Genomic DNA, 19,315 nt, shown 5'->3' with positions numbered 1-19,315 from the left:
GTAGAAAAAGAATTGCGGCTTGTTATCAGCACTAATTGTTTATTTTCCGAGAAGAGAAATCCGTTAAAGATCTATTTTCTATATATATATATATATATATATATATATATATGTCCGCAATTGTCTTAAGTCCTTACTCCACATTTCTAGTTGGTGGAGTAAAAACCTAAAGCAATTTTCTTTATCAAGCGTTATTGTTTTTGTTATTTAATATTTATTATAATAATAATAAAATTCTTTATTCAGAGAAATGTAGGACACGATTCCCGCTACAGGCAACCAGAGGAATCTTACAATTAACTGGACACATTACATTCAGTATATAAAAAAAAAAAAAAAAAAAAACGTGGGTACACAGCAAATACATAAAATACATAGAAAGTGCAATATACACATCTAATATTGCATTAAATAGATTTTACAATTATTATAACAGATCGATTATACAGAGCTTATATTGTATTATATAGATTTTATAATTATTATATACAAGTTGCAACACATTGAGACAGACTGGAAACTTTCACTGGGAGTTGACTAGTTCCGCCGACAATTGCAGGAATGCTGACTGCACTTCACTATGGATTTGCGCTTTTCTCTTCTGTAGGCAGAATCTGTGGACCACACATCCAAATCAACGTTTGCGGAGTTCAGCGCTCCAATGATGCTGTTCGGAAAGTGCCGCTTAAAGGTCGAGAGCTTCTGCAGAACAGAGCACTGGACAGTTTCTGAGGGCTCTACCAGGGATTTTCCAGTCTACGATTTCCCAGATATTAACGAAGTCGAGAGCGGCGGAGCACAAATTAAGCGCCATTGTGAGCCTCCTCGCATATGCCAGGTGCTGGGCAGGGGTGTATCTCAGATTTATGCAGAGCTGTGATTTTGATGTTGTATAGGGTAGGTGAGCCCAATTATTGGCCCAGAATCGATTATAGTTGTTTATGTGAATTCCTATTCATTTTCCTCGTGGTAAGTAAAATTTTATAATATAGAATTTCAATATAACTATATTGAAATTATAAGAATTGAAATTCAATTCGACTCAAAATAACAACAAAAGAATTACTATAGTTCTCAATCCGACAATTTTTAAATTTTAAAAATTAATTAGTGCTTTTAATATAACGAAAATTGTCAAATGAGTAACATATTTTTCACAAATTCAGATCAATTTTCGAAATTTAAGAATTAAATTTACTTTGAATGACTATAATCCCTTCGTTTTTATCTTGAGTAGCTATGAATTCACTCGTACGAAAAAAAAAATTCCAATTTCCTGTTCACCCTAGATGTCTGAGAAAAAAATCAAAAAAAGTTATCTGGTGCTCAAAATAAAAAAACAGAAGGCCGCACGAGAGGAATTGTGCAACGAACTGTCTGGTTCTTTAAGCAAGTTCTTAGAAACGTCAGAAAAAAGAAAGAAGACTGAAAAAGCACCACCACGTTCTGAAACTTTTCAATCGTCTGAAGAAGGAAGTGGAACAGAAGCACAAGAACAACGGAGTGTACCGTCAAAGTCCACTGTTATTCTTTCAGAATTTATTGATCCAACAGAACCAGAAAAAAACAAATAAAACAGAAACGCAAATACAACAGAGTGTACCATCAACATCTACTACTGCTCTTGCAGAATCGATTAAACAAACAGAAATTGATGACGTTTCTAAAAGTTTCTCCCAATTAGAAGATCCAGGTACGTGGCCAAAATTTTTAACAATGAAACAAAGAGACTATTTAGGTGAACATTCTCCTTCTCAAATAATCAAATGGGATTTTCCAAGAGATAATTTAGAAAGGAAAATTTCCACTTCTTATTATAGTAGGTTTTCCAAATGGAGAAAAAGTATTAAGATTATGGCTAGTACACTCAGTTTCTAGAGATTCGGTATTTTGTTTGTATTGCAAACTTTTCGGAGATGGCAAATCGCAACTTAATAATGAATCTGGATGCATTTGTCACATAATTTTAAATAAACATGAAAAAAAGTGAATCTCATATCAAAAATAGTAGTAGTTTTGCTCAACTTCGAACGAATTTAGCAAAAAATATCACAACTGATTCTCGAGAATAGAAGTATGAGACAGAAAAAAAAAGTACTAATTGAACGTATAATTCATGCAACACAATTTTTAGTGCCGACAATCTATAGTTTTCCGCGGATCAAATGAACAGTTATATGAAAATAATAATGGCAATTTTTTGAAGTTAATAGAAACTTTTTCAAAATTTGATGCAGTTATGTCGGAACATTTACGCCGTATTCAAAGCTCAACTTCAAAAAACATCGCTCATTATTTGGGACATCAAATTCAAAATTAAATTGTTGAACTACTTTCTGATGCTATTAGCCAAAATATAATAGAAATGGTCATAGATGCAAAATAGTATTCCATTATTTTGGACACAACCCCTGATGTAAATCGCGTCGAACAAATGTTAATTATAATTCGTTTCGTACATTATAATAAAGAAGCAAGCACAAATGAAATCAGGGAACATTTTTTAGGCTTTTGTCCTGTAGATGACACAACTGGACAGGAATTGTATGAATTCATTTTAAGTCATATTTAAAGACTGAAATTGGACATTCAAAATCTTCGCGGACAGGGATACAATAATGCCGTTAATATGAAGGGTACATACAATGGGCTACAGCAAAAAATACTGGAAACTAACTCTAGAGCTTTTTATGTTCCTTTCTCAGCCCATAGTCTTAATTTAGCCATCAATGACGCTGCAAAAATTTCGTTTAAAACTGTTAATTTCTTCAGTGTAGTTCAAGAATTTTACTACAGTATTTCTTTTCTGTATCCGCGAAGTGATGGAGTATTTTACTTAAATATGTAATAAAACTAACACTAAAACCATTATCTAATACGAGATGGGAAAGTCGAATCGAAGCGATCTGACTTTTAAAATTACAGACCAAAGAAATATATATTGCTTTAAAAGAAATTGCAAATGATTCAACAAAAGATATGGACAAGATTTCAGGCTAATACATTGATATCAAAATTAACATAATTTAAATTTATTTTGATATTTTGAGTAAAATTAATGTCGTTAGAAAAATGGTACAGAGTCTCGATTTTAACTTGAGCGAAGCTTTCGAAAATTTAAAAAAAAATTAAAGATGATTTAAACGAATTTAGAACACGTGAATCATTTTAATCTATCATAAGTTGTGCGATTCAAATCGCAGAAGACATAGATATCGAACCAACGTTTCCTGTCAATAAAAGACCAAGAGGAAAGAAAAAATATTTTGATTACGAATCAACAGACGAATGCATCATAGATCCAAAATTAAATTTTAAAACATCCTTTTTTTTTTAGTATTAATAGATTCTGATTTAATATCATTGTGTGAGCAATTTAAACTTTTAGAATATAATGACAACACGTTTAAAGTTATATCGAAATTAAGTACACTATCGGATTGGGATGAAAGTGAAATCCTAACTCATTGTAAATATTTACAACCAAAACTAACAGATTATTCAAATAAGACTAGTCATATAGATGGTGTATCTCCATTCAAAGAAATAAAATCTTTGCAATATTTGTTAAATAAAAACATGACACCCAAGGATGTTTTAAATTTTATTTATAATAATCATTTAGTTGATTCTTTTCCAAATACTGTATTGCTATTTCTTTACCAAATATTGTATTACCCGTAATAGTTGCTACTGCCAAACAAAGTTTTTCAAAATTGAAGAAAATAAAAAATTATTTAAGATCCTCAATGTCTCAAGAGAGATTATCTAATTTATCAACAATTTCTATAGAAAGTGAAGTATTAGAAGAATTAGATTTAAGTAATATAATTAAAAAGTTTACTAGTTTAAAGGCCAGAAAAGTTACAATATTGTATTAAAAATATGTTAGAAATATCTTTATAATCATAATATAAAAAATGATATTATTTTTCTTGTAACTATTCATCATTTTTGGTATTAAAGCATTTATGTGGTGAAAGGTTGTTATATGTATGTAGTATCAACATCTTTCCTTTTTCCTTTTTGTCCTTCATAAACAGTGACTATTATAGTGCTTCTGGGTCTAAGAGCTTAAATTTACAGTTAGGTCACTGAAGGGGCGCCGAAAAGCTGTTTGCACAAAGGCGTCTTACATATCAGCGCCGGCCCTGTTATGTACTGCATTACGGAAGCTTTGCTTTCAATAAATTCAATATATAAAAGCTTAACTTTATTTTAAAATTTTATTAACTATCAAAAGAGGGTTCGCTGCAAAAAGTATTATTATAAGGGGTTTGCGAAGAGAAAAAGATCAGTGACTTAGGAAATCGAACAAAGGGGAACCGAGGTGAACTCATTCTTCTCACGAGTTTAACAAGAATTTTTGTGTGGAATGGCATGTTCTCTTCCCCATCCCTAATCTGTACGCATTTATGGCGAATTAAAAGTAATGCAGTTATCGCAAACTTTTGAAATTCTAAAGAAATTTCACTCGTTTGTCCGCGAATACAGCCCGGAGCAAATATTTCGCTAGTCAAAATCCCTGATTTCTCCCCAGACCAGGTCCATCAACTTATCAGCACCTCAACTAACCTCGCTGCCTTCCAAGCCTTCGCGGCAGACGTCTTTGCCCGGCGGAAGTCACTGATTGCAGACCATCAACAAACTAACTCCAACTAAACCTCTCTTTCTTTGTTTCTTTCTTTTTTATATATATAAATGCACCACAAGAACATTTTTCCCCCTTCGTCTCTCTTTTTTTTTTTTTCATCTTTTATTTTTCTCTCTTTTTCCTCTCTTGTGTGCTTCCTTTTTTTCTCTGTTATTTTTTTTGTTGCTTTTTTTTGTTATTTGTTTGTTTCTTTTTTTTCTTTTAATTAAACTACGAGAACCTTTTTTTTTATTATTATTATTATTATAAACACACCAGGGGAACTTTTTTTTTATTTTCTCCTCTAGAGTGGGCCCAGCAGGAATCTGACCCACATTTTGGCAACATCAAATGGGTCAGAGTCTCGAACTGGGACACTACGAGCACAACTGGGACTGACCCACCTTCCCGTGGTGTGGACGAGTATCCAGAATCATCTCTCTAGGTGATTGATGCTTCTGGGTAGCCAAGTGGCCAGACACACAACAGAACAGAATACATGTACACACAAACCTACGTCACACACATAACTGGCCCATTTGTAACGATACTGTTCTTCACAGAGATACGAGAAGGAGTTGAACCGACGTTCTAGGAGCCGCCCTTGACAAAAACACATGTCCACAATATTTCGCAAGTATCAGCAAAATATTTCAATTCTTTTTTCGTACAAGTATTTGAGTTGCATACAGTGAGAAAAAATTCTCATGTGGTATAAGTTCGGACCTACAGCAGCATATCCTAGATCCTAGCTAATGATTAGCACTTATTATAATTTATCATTATTTATCTAAAATAAACAAAAACAAAACTTTTTATTTGCATTCTTAATAAAGGGGAGAAAAAAACTTACTTGACTTTCTTTGAGCACTGCCTGTTGGAATAATCCCTGATTTTCTTCCTTCTCCACAATGCACATGGGACTACCCGGTGGAGGTGGTGGTTTTATGTACACACCAGAAACGACAGGCTGAATATGATTGTTATGGCAATTCGTTGGCTGGGTCATCATTTCATCATCAGATAGTTCCCCTTCCCACGACATTGGGCGTTCTCTGTTGAGATCATCATCACTTACAGTACCGTTAACAGTGACTCTCTGTTTCTTTGACCTTAGATTCACAGGACCATTTGCAATTACTTGCACCACTTCAGCATCTGTGTCTTCCTCTTCCACCGTCGGTGGTATCTTCTTTGGATCCTTCTCCATGGGAGACTTCCTGTGGTCAGTGATGACCGAAGGATTAACCTTGTCCATGGTCATAAGTCCGTTTTGTAGAGAATAGGCTTTTCGTCGGAAACAAACAAAATAAGGACGCAAAAACAACAAACGAAACAACAACAACAAGCAAATACGCTCAAATATACACGATGTCGTCACAGAGTCCTCAACAAACAGTTCCGAAGTCGTCCTGGTCCACCTACATCCAACCACCACAGCCGATAGTGGGGAACCACGCGAAGTCCTAGAATATTGCTAATCCCTATTGTTTTGTTTCCTGCCCTCGGAAGCAGGCTATTCCACATTCTTAGCTTGGTGAAGGTCTGGATCTGTAAAATAAAATAAATTAAAAGTAAAATACAGAACTATAGTGCATGGATAAAAAAAAAAAAAAAAAACAGCATGACTACAATAATTTTCATTCATATGCTATTACTCTAAAAGGCAGATATTAGTACTTTTCAAGAAAATGAGCGTATTGTCAAGAAATTAATACGTGTAGACCGCAACTTTGGTCTAAATAACAGCCTTGGTGCTTTACAGGAAAATACAGATGTAAATATAGGAGCCAATAACGTGTGCTGAAACCTTTGGCTTTTATGAGCCTCTAGTCTCCTTGGAACACTCTGCACCATGTTTTTTTTAAATGTCCTCCGATATTTTTCGCCATTCGGCTCTGTTTTTTTGACATTCTCTTCTCCATTGGATCATCTCGCACCAGAAGATTCATTCATTCATCCGAGAGGTTCACTACAACATGATTACGGGTGTCTACGCGGGTAGCAAAGTGGTATCGTCACTGTCCTCCCCACACCGAGTGGAAAAAGTCGAAAAGACGGGATTCGATTCCCGTCGAGGACGCGAGGAACTTTAATGGGCTTTTTTCACTCCGTGGATGAGTTAATCGGTCTCAGGCATAGATAGCAAGGTTTTTTCCCCCAGACACTGGGATGTTTTCGTCCAGCAAAACAGGCAAATCGACCAGAGAACACACGCAATTTACAGACACAAAATACGGGTTTATGTAATGAATTACGGATGATCCTAATATAATTTTTTATTTTTTTTAAATACATAACTGGGGGCGGAGATGGGGGAACCCTTGGGGCCGTTAGACATCAAATACTTTAATTTTACATGACTGAGGACAGGACTCTGGCTAGCCAGTCCAACTTTTCGACACTCGTGTCCTCAAACTAGTCCATCAAAACGCGAGCATTGTGACGTGCAGCATTGTTCTGTTGATACAGATACGGGTCTTCCCCGATGTGCTGCCATAACGTAGATAACGCATTACTGTTCAGATTGTCTAGATATATTCATAGTTTTGTCCAAAATAACCACTGTTCCCGGAACACATAATGAAAAACAGCCCCAGACCATCAACGCCGCCTCCGCTAAACTTCACTAGTGAGACAATACAGCGTGGCAGGTAGCTTTCTTCTGGCATCTTCCACGCGCAGGCGCGACCATCAGACTGGTAAACCAAGACTCATAACTCCAAAGCACAGCTTTTCATTGACATATCCATGAACAGCGGATCTTACATCATTAACATAAATTGACATGCTAGATGGCGTCTGGCATTAGGCAGGGTAAACATCCTGCCTAATGTGGCCAGCTGCACGACCGCGGTAACACGGTGGTGTGGCCGTCCACAAGTCGTCAGCTTCGCATTTTTCGGAGTCGTTTCATGACAGCTTCCACTTGCAGATTCATTTGGACTTCACCAATCGTCGGCCTAGGAATTTCAGTGCCGTTGAAATGTCACATACAGAGTGATTGCTTAAGTGGTATCCTATTATAATTTTCCGCTGGAAGTGTGTTAACTCCGTTGATCGTGGAAACTTGCATTCACAATCGTACTACTGTCTCCTCGAAGGTTTACAAGCATATTTGTAAAAAAAAAAAAAAAGTAAATTGCAGCCATTATCAACCCACTGCAGGATGGAAGCCTCCTCAACAATTCATGCTGAGGGAAATGGACCATAATCTGCCACGCCGGTCCAGTGCGGGTTGGCAGATCGACCGTATTTAGCAGTCAGGGGCTTGAACCCCGGTCTACTCAAAGAGCGTGTGCCACTGCACTCGTAGTGGATTCTAACACGTGATGTTTAGGCAGAACGGGCCAATTACTCATGAACAGGTGTCCGGATATTAATGGTAGGGTACTGCATATAAACAATCTATAATAATAAAGAATTAAAAAAAAAAAAAAAAATCATATAACCCAACAACCTCAGTGTCGTTATGAAGAATTACCACCGAAATTGTGATGTTTCTGATGCAAACTTCATGCAAGTAAAAGTAATAAGAATTTGAATTTACCAAGTAAGGAAGGTTAAGAAACTTATGTAAGAAAGGAACTATTAAAAACAAGCATGCCGTTTACGGTGTCTAACAGAGAATCAAAGAGAATAATTAAAAATAAATGAAAAAAAAAAAAAAAAAAAAACAAAGAACTCACTGTTACTAAAGACAAACATTAAATAAATAAATAAAATTTTCTGTTTATACTCCGGGACGACCAAACGGTCAGAGGAGTTCACGAGATAGACAGAATACAAGAAACAGCACCGTATTCAGCAGTCACTGGCTTGAACCCCCCCCCCCGGTCACTCAAGGCACGTGTACTTATGCACCCACGGGCCTGACCACTAGACTACGGTGGCTTTCATCTAACAACGTGGGAAACTATTAGCACCTCAAGGTGTGCACACCTTTTGGCAGCTCTCATATTGTGGAAATAACTTCACAACTGGGTTGGCATGATTGCAACACCAGGTGCATGCCCACCCACCGAAGAGGAGCCAATCAGCTCCAAAACGGTGACGTCTGTGGGGGTGGGCCTGATGGCCACTGAGTTTCCGAGAATAGGTAACCCAACAACCTTTTCTAGTGGGGAAACGTTGCCTATTCGAGGAATTTATGAGCTTTTGAGTAGTGTGAGTTGAAAGAATAACTGTCCCTTTCTTCGTTCGACGGCATTTCTTCCTCTCCTACTTTCACCTTCCTAAGTCTAATAGGGATAGTATAAGTATAACAGAGATCTTTATCCCATACCATATTTCAAACAGTACTGTCTGGGTGGTGGTGCCCACTGAGAATAAGTAACAATAGTCTTCTCTATTAGCGAAGCGTTACTTATTCGAGGTAGAGCAATACATAGTAACTCGTTGTGAAGGATGATCACAATATGAGATACAATTAAATCAATGCCTTTACACTACTTCTGTGGGTTTTCATTATGAGTTCGCTATGGCGTACTTACACCGATATTTTATAGCGTATTTTAAACTCATAACATGTTATGAAGAAGAAGAACTCTTTATTGCATACAAAACGCACATGCCGTACACAATACCCTTCACGGCTAAAAGCCAGGGGGTTTAGTAAAGGCTAATACAAGGTTACAAAGTCTAATATAAGGTTACAGAGGCTAATACAATATTATTGTATTATTGTATTGTAGGAGGCTACTAGAGACGGTCGTTTTCAAAGCCGCTAAGTGGATTTTTGTTAATTATTGATTTGAAATTATTGTTTTTCTAAAACTTTTGATTTGAATTTAGTAGTATAACATTATTTTGTGATTTTCTGATTAATTTGGTGTATTTATTCTTTACTCGGCCTTGTAATTGCATAAAAGTATCGGTAAAGGTTTCCACGTGCTTCAACTACGCTAACCGTTCGTAATTTTCCCGCCTTTGTGATACGATATACCGTACTAGATAGCGTTAGTTGAACTTCGTTAGCAGTTAAATTGTACGTTTAAATAAATACATATAACGACTTAGATTACAAACGTAATATAATTAATTTTATTTAACATAATTAATTATACATATAACCACTTAGGTTACGTAACATAAATAATTAGTAAAAACAAATAATTAATACATAACTTGATACGAAAGTTATATAAAGGGATTTCGCAGATAACACTCGTTACTGAAACGTAAATATTTCGTAGATAACACTCGTTACTGAAACGTAAATATTCCGTAGATAACACTCGTTACTGAAACATAAATATAGCGTTATAACTGTGTTTGGATACAAGTTTAGGGTTTAATTTTGTACAGAAATTGAAATTTTATTGAAAGTAAATCTAAATCATGACTCAAACCAGAGCAGCAAAGCAAAGGGCTCAAGCTAATGGGAATGCTGTGGCCCAGGGGAGAACTGAGGGGGGCAGTTGTCCTCTGAATCACAGCCTTGTAAGATGCACTATTTGCTTGATGTTTGCGGAGCAGTCAAGTATGGGACATGATACTGCCATGGGGGATGTCTTTGTGTGTGTGCGATGCAAGGAGTGTAAGGAGATAAGGCGACAACTCAGCGTTGTTATGGGCCTATATGAGAGCTTGAAGGATAGGGTGGATGCCCTCGAAGGATTACAAGTGAGGGGCCCATCAAGCTCTCAGCTGCCCACACCAATGCCAGAGCTTGCACTTGGTCATCGCGGAACACAGCGGCAACCCCCAAGGCAGAATGCGCTGGTCCCAAAGGAACTAGTAGTTGTTGGTGACTCTATTGTCAGGGAAACGGGAAACATACTTTGTAAAAAGGATAGGTGGAATAGGACCAGGGTATGTCTGCCAGGGGCAAAGGTTGATGACGTTGTAGAGCGGATATCATCTTTTAAGGGCACAAAAGGTGATATAGTTGTACACGTTGGCACTAATGACATTAAGAGTAGGAGACCGGCGGAATTACTTGACAAGTACAGGTCACTGATGAAAAAAAGCCGTGAATTAGGGTTGAAATTGAAAGTGTCTGCAATTCTGCCCAGACACGATAGGAGGGAGTATATGATGAGAGCCCTGTCAATCAATTCGGCCCTGGAAAGATTGTGCAGGGCTCAAGGGGTAGAATTTTTTTCAGCCTGGTCTGTACTTGTTAACAGGAGAGACTGCTTCTACAGGGATGGGGTACACTTAAATAGAAAGGGTGCAAGAATGTTTGCTGATGCTATCGAGGCAATGTTAGGTGGGTCGGAAAACTGCTAGATTGGGGGGATACAAGGACTAATAGATTAACAGTAGCCACTGGCAGAGGTGAAAGTGATTCTTGCACTGCTTCTATTGGAATGAGCCGCAGCCTGGAAAATAAGATGCAGGATATTTCAGAGACTGCTGGGAATCATTGGGGTACAAGTAAACACATGGGTTGTGTTAGGGTAGCTAAGAAAAAGAACAGGTGCATGTATACTTGTGTGTACACCAATGCTAGGAGTTTAGTAAATAAATTTGATGAATTTGAGGTATTGCTCAAAACATCAAAGGCAGATATTGTGGGGATTTCAGAGACGTGGTGTCACACAGATATAAGAAATGCAGAACTGGAATTTGGGGAGTACAATGTGTACAGAAAGGATAGACAGGATAGGAAGGGAGGAGGGGTTATGCTATTAATTAAGAAACACATAAAATCCAAGGAAGTGAAGCCAGTCGACATCGCTGGACAGTGCAGTGTCGAGTCAGTTTGGTGTGACATAAGCATTGGGAGATCAAAATTGAGAGTAGGAGTGTGCTATAGGCCTAACGACTCTGATGAGTATAATAAGAAACTGTTCGGAGAAATAGAGTGGGCCAGTAAATCAGAGAGTCTTATAATGGGGGATTTTAATTTCCCAGATATTGACTGGAATTTGGGGGCTGGTCACTCACACAGTAGCAAGGCTTTTGTGGATTTATTGGATGATTGTTTTCTACATCAGCATGTTCGGGAGGCAACTAGAGGGAGTAATACTCTTGATTTGATTATCAGTAGTGATTCTTCATGCATTCAGAATCTGCAGATAAATGAACCACTTGGTGGCAGTGATCACAGTGTGCTGAAGTGGGAGTTACTCAAAGAGGTAACTACCATTAGGGGTAAAGGGAAGGGGTATTGCTTTCGTAAAGGCGACTACAATGGACTGAGACAGTATTTAAATTCTATACAGTGGGATCAACTGATGATATTGCCAACAGCAAATTCAAAATGGGAAGCATTCAAAGAACTTATCGTGGAAGCTACTAGGCTTTACATACCAACTAAGAAATATTGTTCAAGGTTTAGGCCTAAATGGTTGTCAGATGAACTAATGAGGCATATGGCAGAGAAGAAAAATGCATGGGATACATACAAATTAACACGTGACACGGATGCCTATGATAGATACAAGTTGATCTGTAACCAAGTTACAAAGGAGGTTAGGCAGGCGAAGGCAGATTACGAGAGATCCTTGGCAAGGGATGCGAAGAAAAACAGCAAAGAGTTCTTTACTTATGTAAACTCTAGAAGGAAGGGGATGAATCAGATTGGTCCACTTGAGATCGAGGGGTCAACTGTTGATGACCCTGCTCGGGTAGCTAACAAACTAAATGAATATTTTGCATCGACATTCACACATGAGGAGTTATTCAGCGAGGGGAATGCCAGAGGTGTATTCAACTCTAGCAGTAAGCTAGAGAATCTTGTAATAACTGAGAGCAAAGTGGAGGAGAAATTGTTGAAGATAAACACAAGAAAGGCACCTGGGGTGGATGGGATCTATCCAGTTATATTAAAGGAGGCAGCAAAGGAGGTAAGCAAACCCTTAGCCATAATTATGAGAGCTTCCTTGGACTCAGGGGAGGTACCCATTGACTGGAGATGTGCAAATGTGACCCCAATTCACAAAGGGGGATCAAAGGCTGACACAAGTAATTATAGACCTGTGAGTTTAACTTCTGTTCCCGGAAAATTAATGGAGGCACTGGTGAAAGAAGCACTGCAGGATCATCTAGACAAGACTTCAGTTATAGCTAGGACACAGCATGGTTTTGTTAAGGGGAAGTCTTGCCTGACCAATTTGATTGGATACTATGATGCAGTCACAAAAGAACTGGATGCAGGGAATAACTTTGATATTATATACTTGGATCTTAGAAAGGCTTTTGATACTGTTGCACATGGAAGACTGCTGCACAAATTGGAGCAGTGTGGCATTGGAGGCAAGTTGCTGCTATGGATAAAGGGGTGGTTGAGGGGGAGAAGACAGAGAGTGGTAATCAATGGACACTGCTCATCGTGGACTAATGTTATTAGTGGAGTCCCTCAGGGTTCAGTATTGGGGCCTTTATTGTTTTCTGTATTTATAAATGATATTGATGATGGTATATCAGGCTTAATGTCCAAGTTTGCAGACGATACAAAGGTTGGCAGGGTTGTCAAGGACACTACTGACACTATGCTGCTGCAACAGGATTTGGAAAGGTTGAGCAGATGGGCTTCGAGGTGGCAAATGAAGTTTAACATTGACAAATGTAAAGTACTACATATGGGAAACAGCAACCCCAGAGCAACGTATCAACTCTGTGGTACTACACTGACAGTGGTAGAGAATGAAAGGGACCTGGGGGTGGTGGTGCAGGCAGATATGAAGTTCTCTGAGCAGTGCAGACGAGCTGCAAGAGTAGCTCATGGTGTATTGTCAATGATATATAGAAATTTTTCTAGCAGGGATAAGGAGGTGATTATTCCCTTGTATAAGGCAATGGTCAGGCCACACCTAGAGTACTGTATACAGGCCTGGAGGCCTCATTTCAGGAAGGATGTAGAGCTGCTGGAACGAGTACAGAGAAGGGCAACTAGATTGGTGAATGGGACAAAGGGGTTCTCTTACGAAGAAAGGCTTAAGTTTTGCAAATTACAGTGTCTGGAAACTAGGCACCAGCGGGGTGATCTGATAGAGGTGTACAAAGCCTTGAATGGTTTGAGCATGCTCAATGCTGATGGGATTCTTCCTCTAGCTCAGAAAAATCACCTGAGAGGGCATAAATTCAAATTGAGGAAAGACAGATGTAGGATAGATGTGCGGAAATTTGCCTTTAGCCAGCGGGTGGTTGGTGGGTGGAACAGACTTCCATCCCTTGTCGTGGAAGTTGATAGCCTAAATAAGTTTAAGGCTCAGCTGGACAGGTATTTCGAACGAACAGTGGGGTGAAGTGGAAGTGGTTATTTTTATTTATTTATGTTACTTTTTTTTTTTTTCTTTTTTTTTTTTGGCTGATGCTGCATAAGCTTGCTTTCTTGCATCAAATGCCTCTACTAATGCTAATGCTAATGCTAATTACAGTAAAGGCTAATACACTGTGATAAACAAGGATGAGATAAGAGAAAAAAATAATATTACTAATTATACAAGTGTAGGAAACCGAATGAAAAATTTACACATGAACATATATACACAACAGATGTTATATTTACATATGAGCATATATACACAACAGCATGTCATCATGTTCAATTATTCTCCAGGGAGCAGTTCTTTTACAGTGCTGGATTCATCTGAGCAGGCGCAGAAAGTTGGAACATTTAGTGAGGGATCCAAGGCAGTGATGGACAGGTCCTTGGGAGCAGGTCCTAGTGTCCTGTGACGTGGTCCTGAGAAGGAAGTGGATGGAGTAAGTTCTGCTTGTATTTTTTATCTAATGCGAACTTGTAGAGGTCGCCATCCAAGGAGTATATGTACTGCAGCATTTGCACGGGTAAGAAGCGATCGGATAACTTTAACCGGTTTGGGGTGGCCTGGAGGACTGGATTGGCCCGAAGGCTTGGGACTGGGATCCTCCAACCGCAGTTAGCCCAGAAGTCTGGTTCCGAAATAATGCCAACCATCATTTTTACAGAAAAGACGAGTCTTCTCTCATGGATAATGGCAGGAAGACGTCTGATGTTTAGAGCTGCTGCCATCTGGGTGGTCCTTTGTGCAGGTGGAAGCCGGAATTTCCATGTGGCCCACTTCAATAGCCAAAATTCGCCTGCAAAAATCCGTCTTAGTTGCGTTGCGGCAGTTGAGGTCCAGACTTCTGCTCCATAAAGAATGACCGGATAGACACATGTCTTGATATACCTGCACCCAACGGCCTGGTCATGGACATGCATAAGTTGTTGCTTAAGCATCCACCGGAGTCGACAGAATTTTTTTTGCAGGTGGTCTGTGTGTGGTAGAAAGGAGAGCTTCTGGTCAAAAATAACGCCCAGGTCTGTTTGTTGCTGAACAGCAGAAATCGCGGATCCTCTTATATTGGGTTGCACCATCGTTGGGTTACGTTTGAGCGAGAAAGTAAACTGTTTCGACTTCCCAGGATTGATGTGAAGGCCGAAACCGGAGAGGAAGGCCTCGAGGTTCTGGATTTTATGCTCGATTAAGACATTTGTGTAGTCAGCAGTGTCTTCGGAGTTGATAGGAATGAACAGCTTTATATCATCAGCGAAGGTGATAATATCAGTTCGGCCCGTCACGAAAGGCAGAAGAACAGCTGAGAACAGAATACCAGAGAGGACCCCACCTTGTGGGACTCCAGCTGTAATAGTTCTGGTGAAGCGCCGATTGGCATCGCGAACAATAATAGTCCTATTCCCAAGCATTGACTGAATGAACCAGAGCACGTCTCCGCCAATGAGGTAATACTCACGTTATAGCCTTACCAACGCGTGAACGGATACAGAATCAAATGCTGCCTGGACGTCGATATAAGTAACGGTGATTTCCGAACCGTGCTCAAATGCCTCGAGGATCTTGGTAGTGGTACTGACTAGATTTGTAGCGGTGGATCTTGACCGGGTGGCATAGTGGATCTGCGGTGGTTGATGTGGCATTATTTGGGTGGTTAACGTTTTCAGAAGAGCTTTCTCAAATATCTTTAATAGGCTTGATGCAGAAGAAATAGGACGGAAGTGACTGGGCTGAGAAGCAGAGCGTATTTTGGGCAGCGGTCTTACTAGATAGACATGCCACATAGGAGGGAAGAATTTTTGATGAAGGATTTTGTTGAATAACGACAGAATGGAATCAACAATAAATGTACTGAGGCATTTCAACTAAAATTTAAATGCCATGAGCATTTAAATTTTATTTAAAAAATATATATATTAAAAAAAAAAAAAAAGCTCTCTTGGCGTAAGCACATCGCAAACACCCATTCCTCTGCATTTAAAAAAAAAAAATGGATTTTCTTTTTCGCTCTCGGGGTTAATTTTCTTCTAAACAACTACTCACCCCATTCCAATCTCAAATCCGCCCTATCATGGAATACTGTTCCCACATCTCGGATGGTGTCCCAAAGCTTCACTCGAGCTTATAGACTCCACCATTCAAAAGAATGGCAGTCAAGTTAATGAATGACTCATCCTTTACGAAGCCTCTCCATTCTCTCCATAGATATTCAGCTTCTTCTGCATAACTTTTGGAATGGATATTTCCATGGGCACTGTTCTTCAGGAACAGTTGCCCATGAATTGCCATCTGTAATTTTCCCCATCCCCAATATCTTCCAAACAAGTCCGAACACATGCAGCAACCAGTCAGCTTAACATTCACTGTTAAGTCCAAACTTAGCAGTGAATGGAGTTAAGTCCAAACTTAACTCCAAACTCAACGAACCAACTTTTCTTCCTTATTTCTACCATTCTACTTCTGTTTTCCCAACCTTCAGCCCATTCACGGTACTGTATACTATAGGCCCTAGCACCTTTCATGTTTGAGGTTCATAGGGGGAAAAAAAATTAACTGATTAGCCTTTTGGCAGGGAAGATAAAAGTGTATGAGATGAATAAATATTATCAAAGGACATAACAATATATCCAACAATGTGTTTGTTTGCTTGTTTTGTTGTTAAGCGCCAAAGCAATTAAGGCTATATGAGTATATTTTTCTTGTAGCTCTGGTCTGTTTGGTTTTTTTTTTTTTTTTTTTTGGACGAAAAACCACAAAGCTCTCGCCTGAAATCGACTAACTCATCTACGTTGTAAAAAAGTCCATAAAAGTTCCTCGCGACATTTAGAATTCGAACACAAACCTCTACCATAAAGTGTGGGAGGACAATGATTATATCCACTGTGCTACCGCGAGAATAGAGAGAGAGCGAAGAATCAAAGATAAAGAGCCAGGCTTTGAGGCATCAGTACATGTCTGTAATTGCATATATCCTTCAGTCGGTTTGCTATTTGCTGGATGAAAAAAAAACATGCAATCACCGATTGGGGCCGACTAATTCAGCCACGGTGCGGAAAAAGCCCATAAAAGTTTCTCGCGTTACTGGGTTTGAATCCCACTGGTGGGATTCAAACCCAGTAAACCCATCTGAGTTTGAATCCCACTGGTGGGATTCAAACTCAGATCTCTTCCACCTGGTGTGAGGAGGACGATTGTTATATCCACTGTACATGACGATGAGGAACCTACACATGAGGATCTCTACAGTAAGTTAGCAGCAGAAGGAAAAGGATGAACCATATTGCCTCACTGGATAGGAATATCATGATTACTGATCATCCTGTTCAGATTGCTGACAAACAACAAATATTTTGCACTTACACGTAAAGATGTTTTTTATGGATGGGAATACCATAAGTATACGAAGTTATAACTGGGAAATAAATAAATTTTTGATAATTCCGAAGAAAGTGAAATATATATACAAATCCACTGCTAGGTATATAGTTACACTGCATTCACGTAGATAATAATTCGATGTCAGTATGGATAAACGTCGTGAGTTAACCGACTTTGAGAGAGGGATGATAGTGCGATGATATCGCGGAGGTGGTACAGAAACTGCGCCATCCCCGTTCGACAGTATCAAGAATACGACATTTCCGCTATCATCGTGGACAGCGCTGTGGGCAGAGAAAGGTGGTAGATGAACGAGGCCGTCGACGTCTGTCTCGCATTGTTTCAGCAAACCGGAGAGCGACAGTGGCACAAACCACCGACTTCAACGAGGGAGGTGCCAGAAACGTCTCCACCAGGACCATCAGGCGATCATTAGCCGCAATAGACCCACCAGAGTCCCATTGCTAACACCAGGACACAGAATTCTACGCCTAAACTGGACGAAAGAACATCGGCACTGGACCTAGGATGATTGGAGAAGGGTCTCCTGCTCCGATGAGTCCCGTTTCCAGTTATTTCGAGCAGACGGGTGGGTGCGTATCTAGCGGAAACCACAGGAAGCTGTGCACCGTTCGTTCAGGCAGGTGGACGATCGGTAATGGTCTGGGGTGTGTTCAACTGGCACACGTTGGGATCTCTAGTACGTCTAGATGCATCTATGAACGGTCTATATTACGTGTCCATCCTTGCAGACCATCTGCATCCCTTCGTGGTCATCGTGCATTCCGTAGATTTTACCTACGGAAGAGCATTCCGTAGATTTCACCACCAGGGAATGGCCTCCCCCTTTCACCGAACATGAATCCTGTGGAGCATCATTGGGATGCTGTGGAAAGTGCCGTTCGAGCTTTGGATCCTCCACCCAGGAATGCGACGGAATTATGGACAGCGGTGCAGCAAGAGCGTGAACAGGATAGCAACTGTGGGGTCATTAATTTAAATTACCTAATATACTGATATTTAAGGTTTTAATGATTTGACGATTCTAATTAGATTATCTGAGCAGTTAATAAAGACATTAAATTTCACTATAAACTTTAAAGAAAGAGAGAGAGTATGAGATGACGATGGGATGAAAATCTAAATTTTTAAGATTTTATTTCTGTAACTGGGAACATTAATTTAGATCATTCTGACACAAAGTAATCATCGCGTAAACATATATAGTAAACTCTTTAAAATCAGGGACTTTCAAGAAAGAAGGTGTTTTTTGAGTTTTCTTTTCAACATAGCTGAATTAGTCTGTCTCAAGCGAGCGCTGAATAGTTTTATCTCTCGGAAATTCTAGTTTCTTCCAGAAAACAGGCAAACCAATCACAGAATGTATGCAATATATAGACAATATTCTAAAACCTCAAATCCTTAGTTGCTAGCACGCACGCACGCACGCACACACACGCACGAGGTCTGTTATTATTATTATTTTTTTACTATAAATAAAACACATACATGCGTTCCCTAAGCTTCTACAATGCTAAAACAAATAAACATTTAAAAATCCAGTTAGTTCCTACCACCACCTGATAGTCAGATATCGTGGCAGGGTCCCGCCAACCACGAGACGGTATTTAATTATCAGTGGACAGAATGACTGCATAGAATTGTATAGATTCTTACTGTAAACGTTTCAAATTTTTATCATAAACCGCATACATCAATAATAATACAACATATCAATCAGTTCTAATCTGAATGATGGCCAATTCCACTTGCAGTGTGTTCAAACCCCATGTACTTTTTCTGACAAAAACCCAGTTATCTATTGATCCAACTACTGCTCATCTCAGTTGTTAGAATTATTCCCTGTATGACTCTTTCGCTTCAAAGGCGGTACTTGTGGATGTGTATGTCCGTTCTGATATTCCCTGTCAGACACTTAGTAATTTCGAATCTCCTCTTTTCGATCTTCACTGTCTTAAAATATTTCTACCACATTCTGTCACATTCCCTCCCCCCAACTCCACTAATCACTTGGAATTCTTTGACTTCCTCTGGTGGAAACTTGGCTTTCTCCAGTCTAACTTTCCTAATA

General features: G+C 39.1%; 1 protein-coding gene across 2 annotated transcripts in view; it reads right to left on the bottom strand.

Annotated features, from left to right (window-relative positions):
• Positions 1 to 19,315, bottom strand: part of LOC150087307 (uncharacterized) — a 373,218-nt gene that overhangs the window by 181,516 nt on the left and 172,387 nt on the right. For both annotated transcript variants that reach the window (XM_090371972.1, XM_090371971.1), the window contains exon 2: positions 5,487 to 6,184. In XM_090371972.1, coding sequence (XP_090228098.1) covers positions 5,487 to 5,897 — 411 coding nt within the window. In that variant the 5' untranslated portion in view covers positions 5,898 to 6,184. The remainder of the gene's footprint in view (positions 1 to 5,486; positions 6,185 to 19,315) is intronic.

Source organism: Mastigoproctus giganteus, chromosome 4 (assembly GCF_048544385.1).
Source record: "Mastigoproctus giganteus isolate SK-2022 chromosome 4, ASM4854438v1, whole genome shotgun sequence".
In the NCBI taxonomy this organism is placed as follows: Eukaryota; Metazoa; Arthropoda; class Arachnida; order Uropygi; family Thelyphonidae; genus Mastigoproctus; species Mastigoproctus giganteus.
Note: the sequence above shows the minus strand (reverse complement) of the source record. Positions and strands in the feature narration are given on the sequence as shown.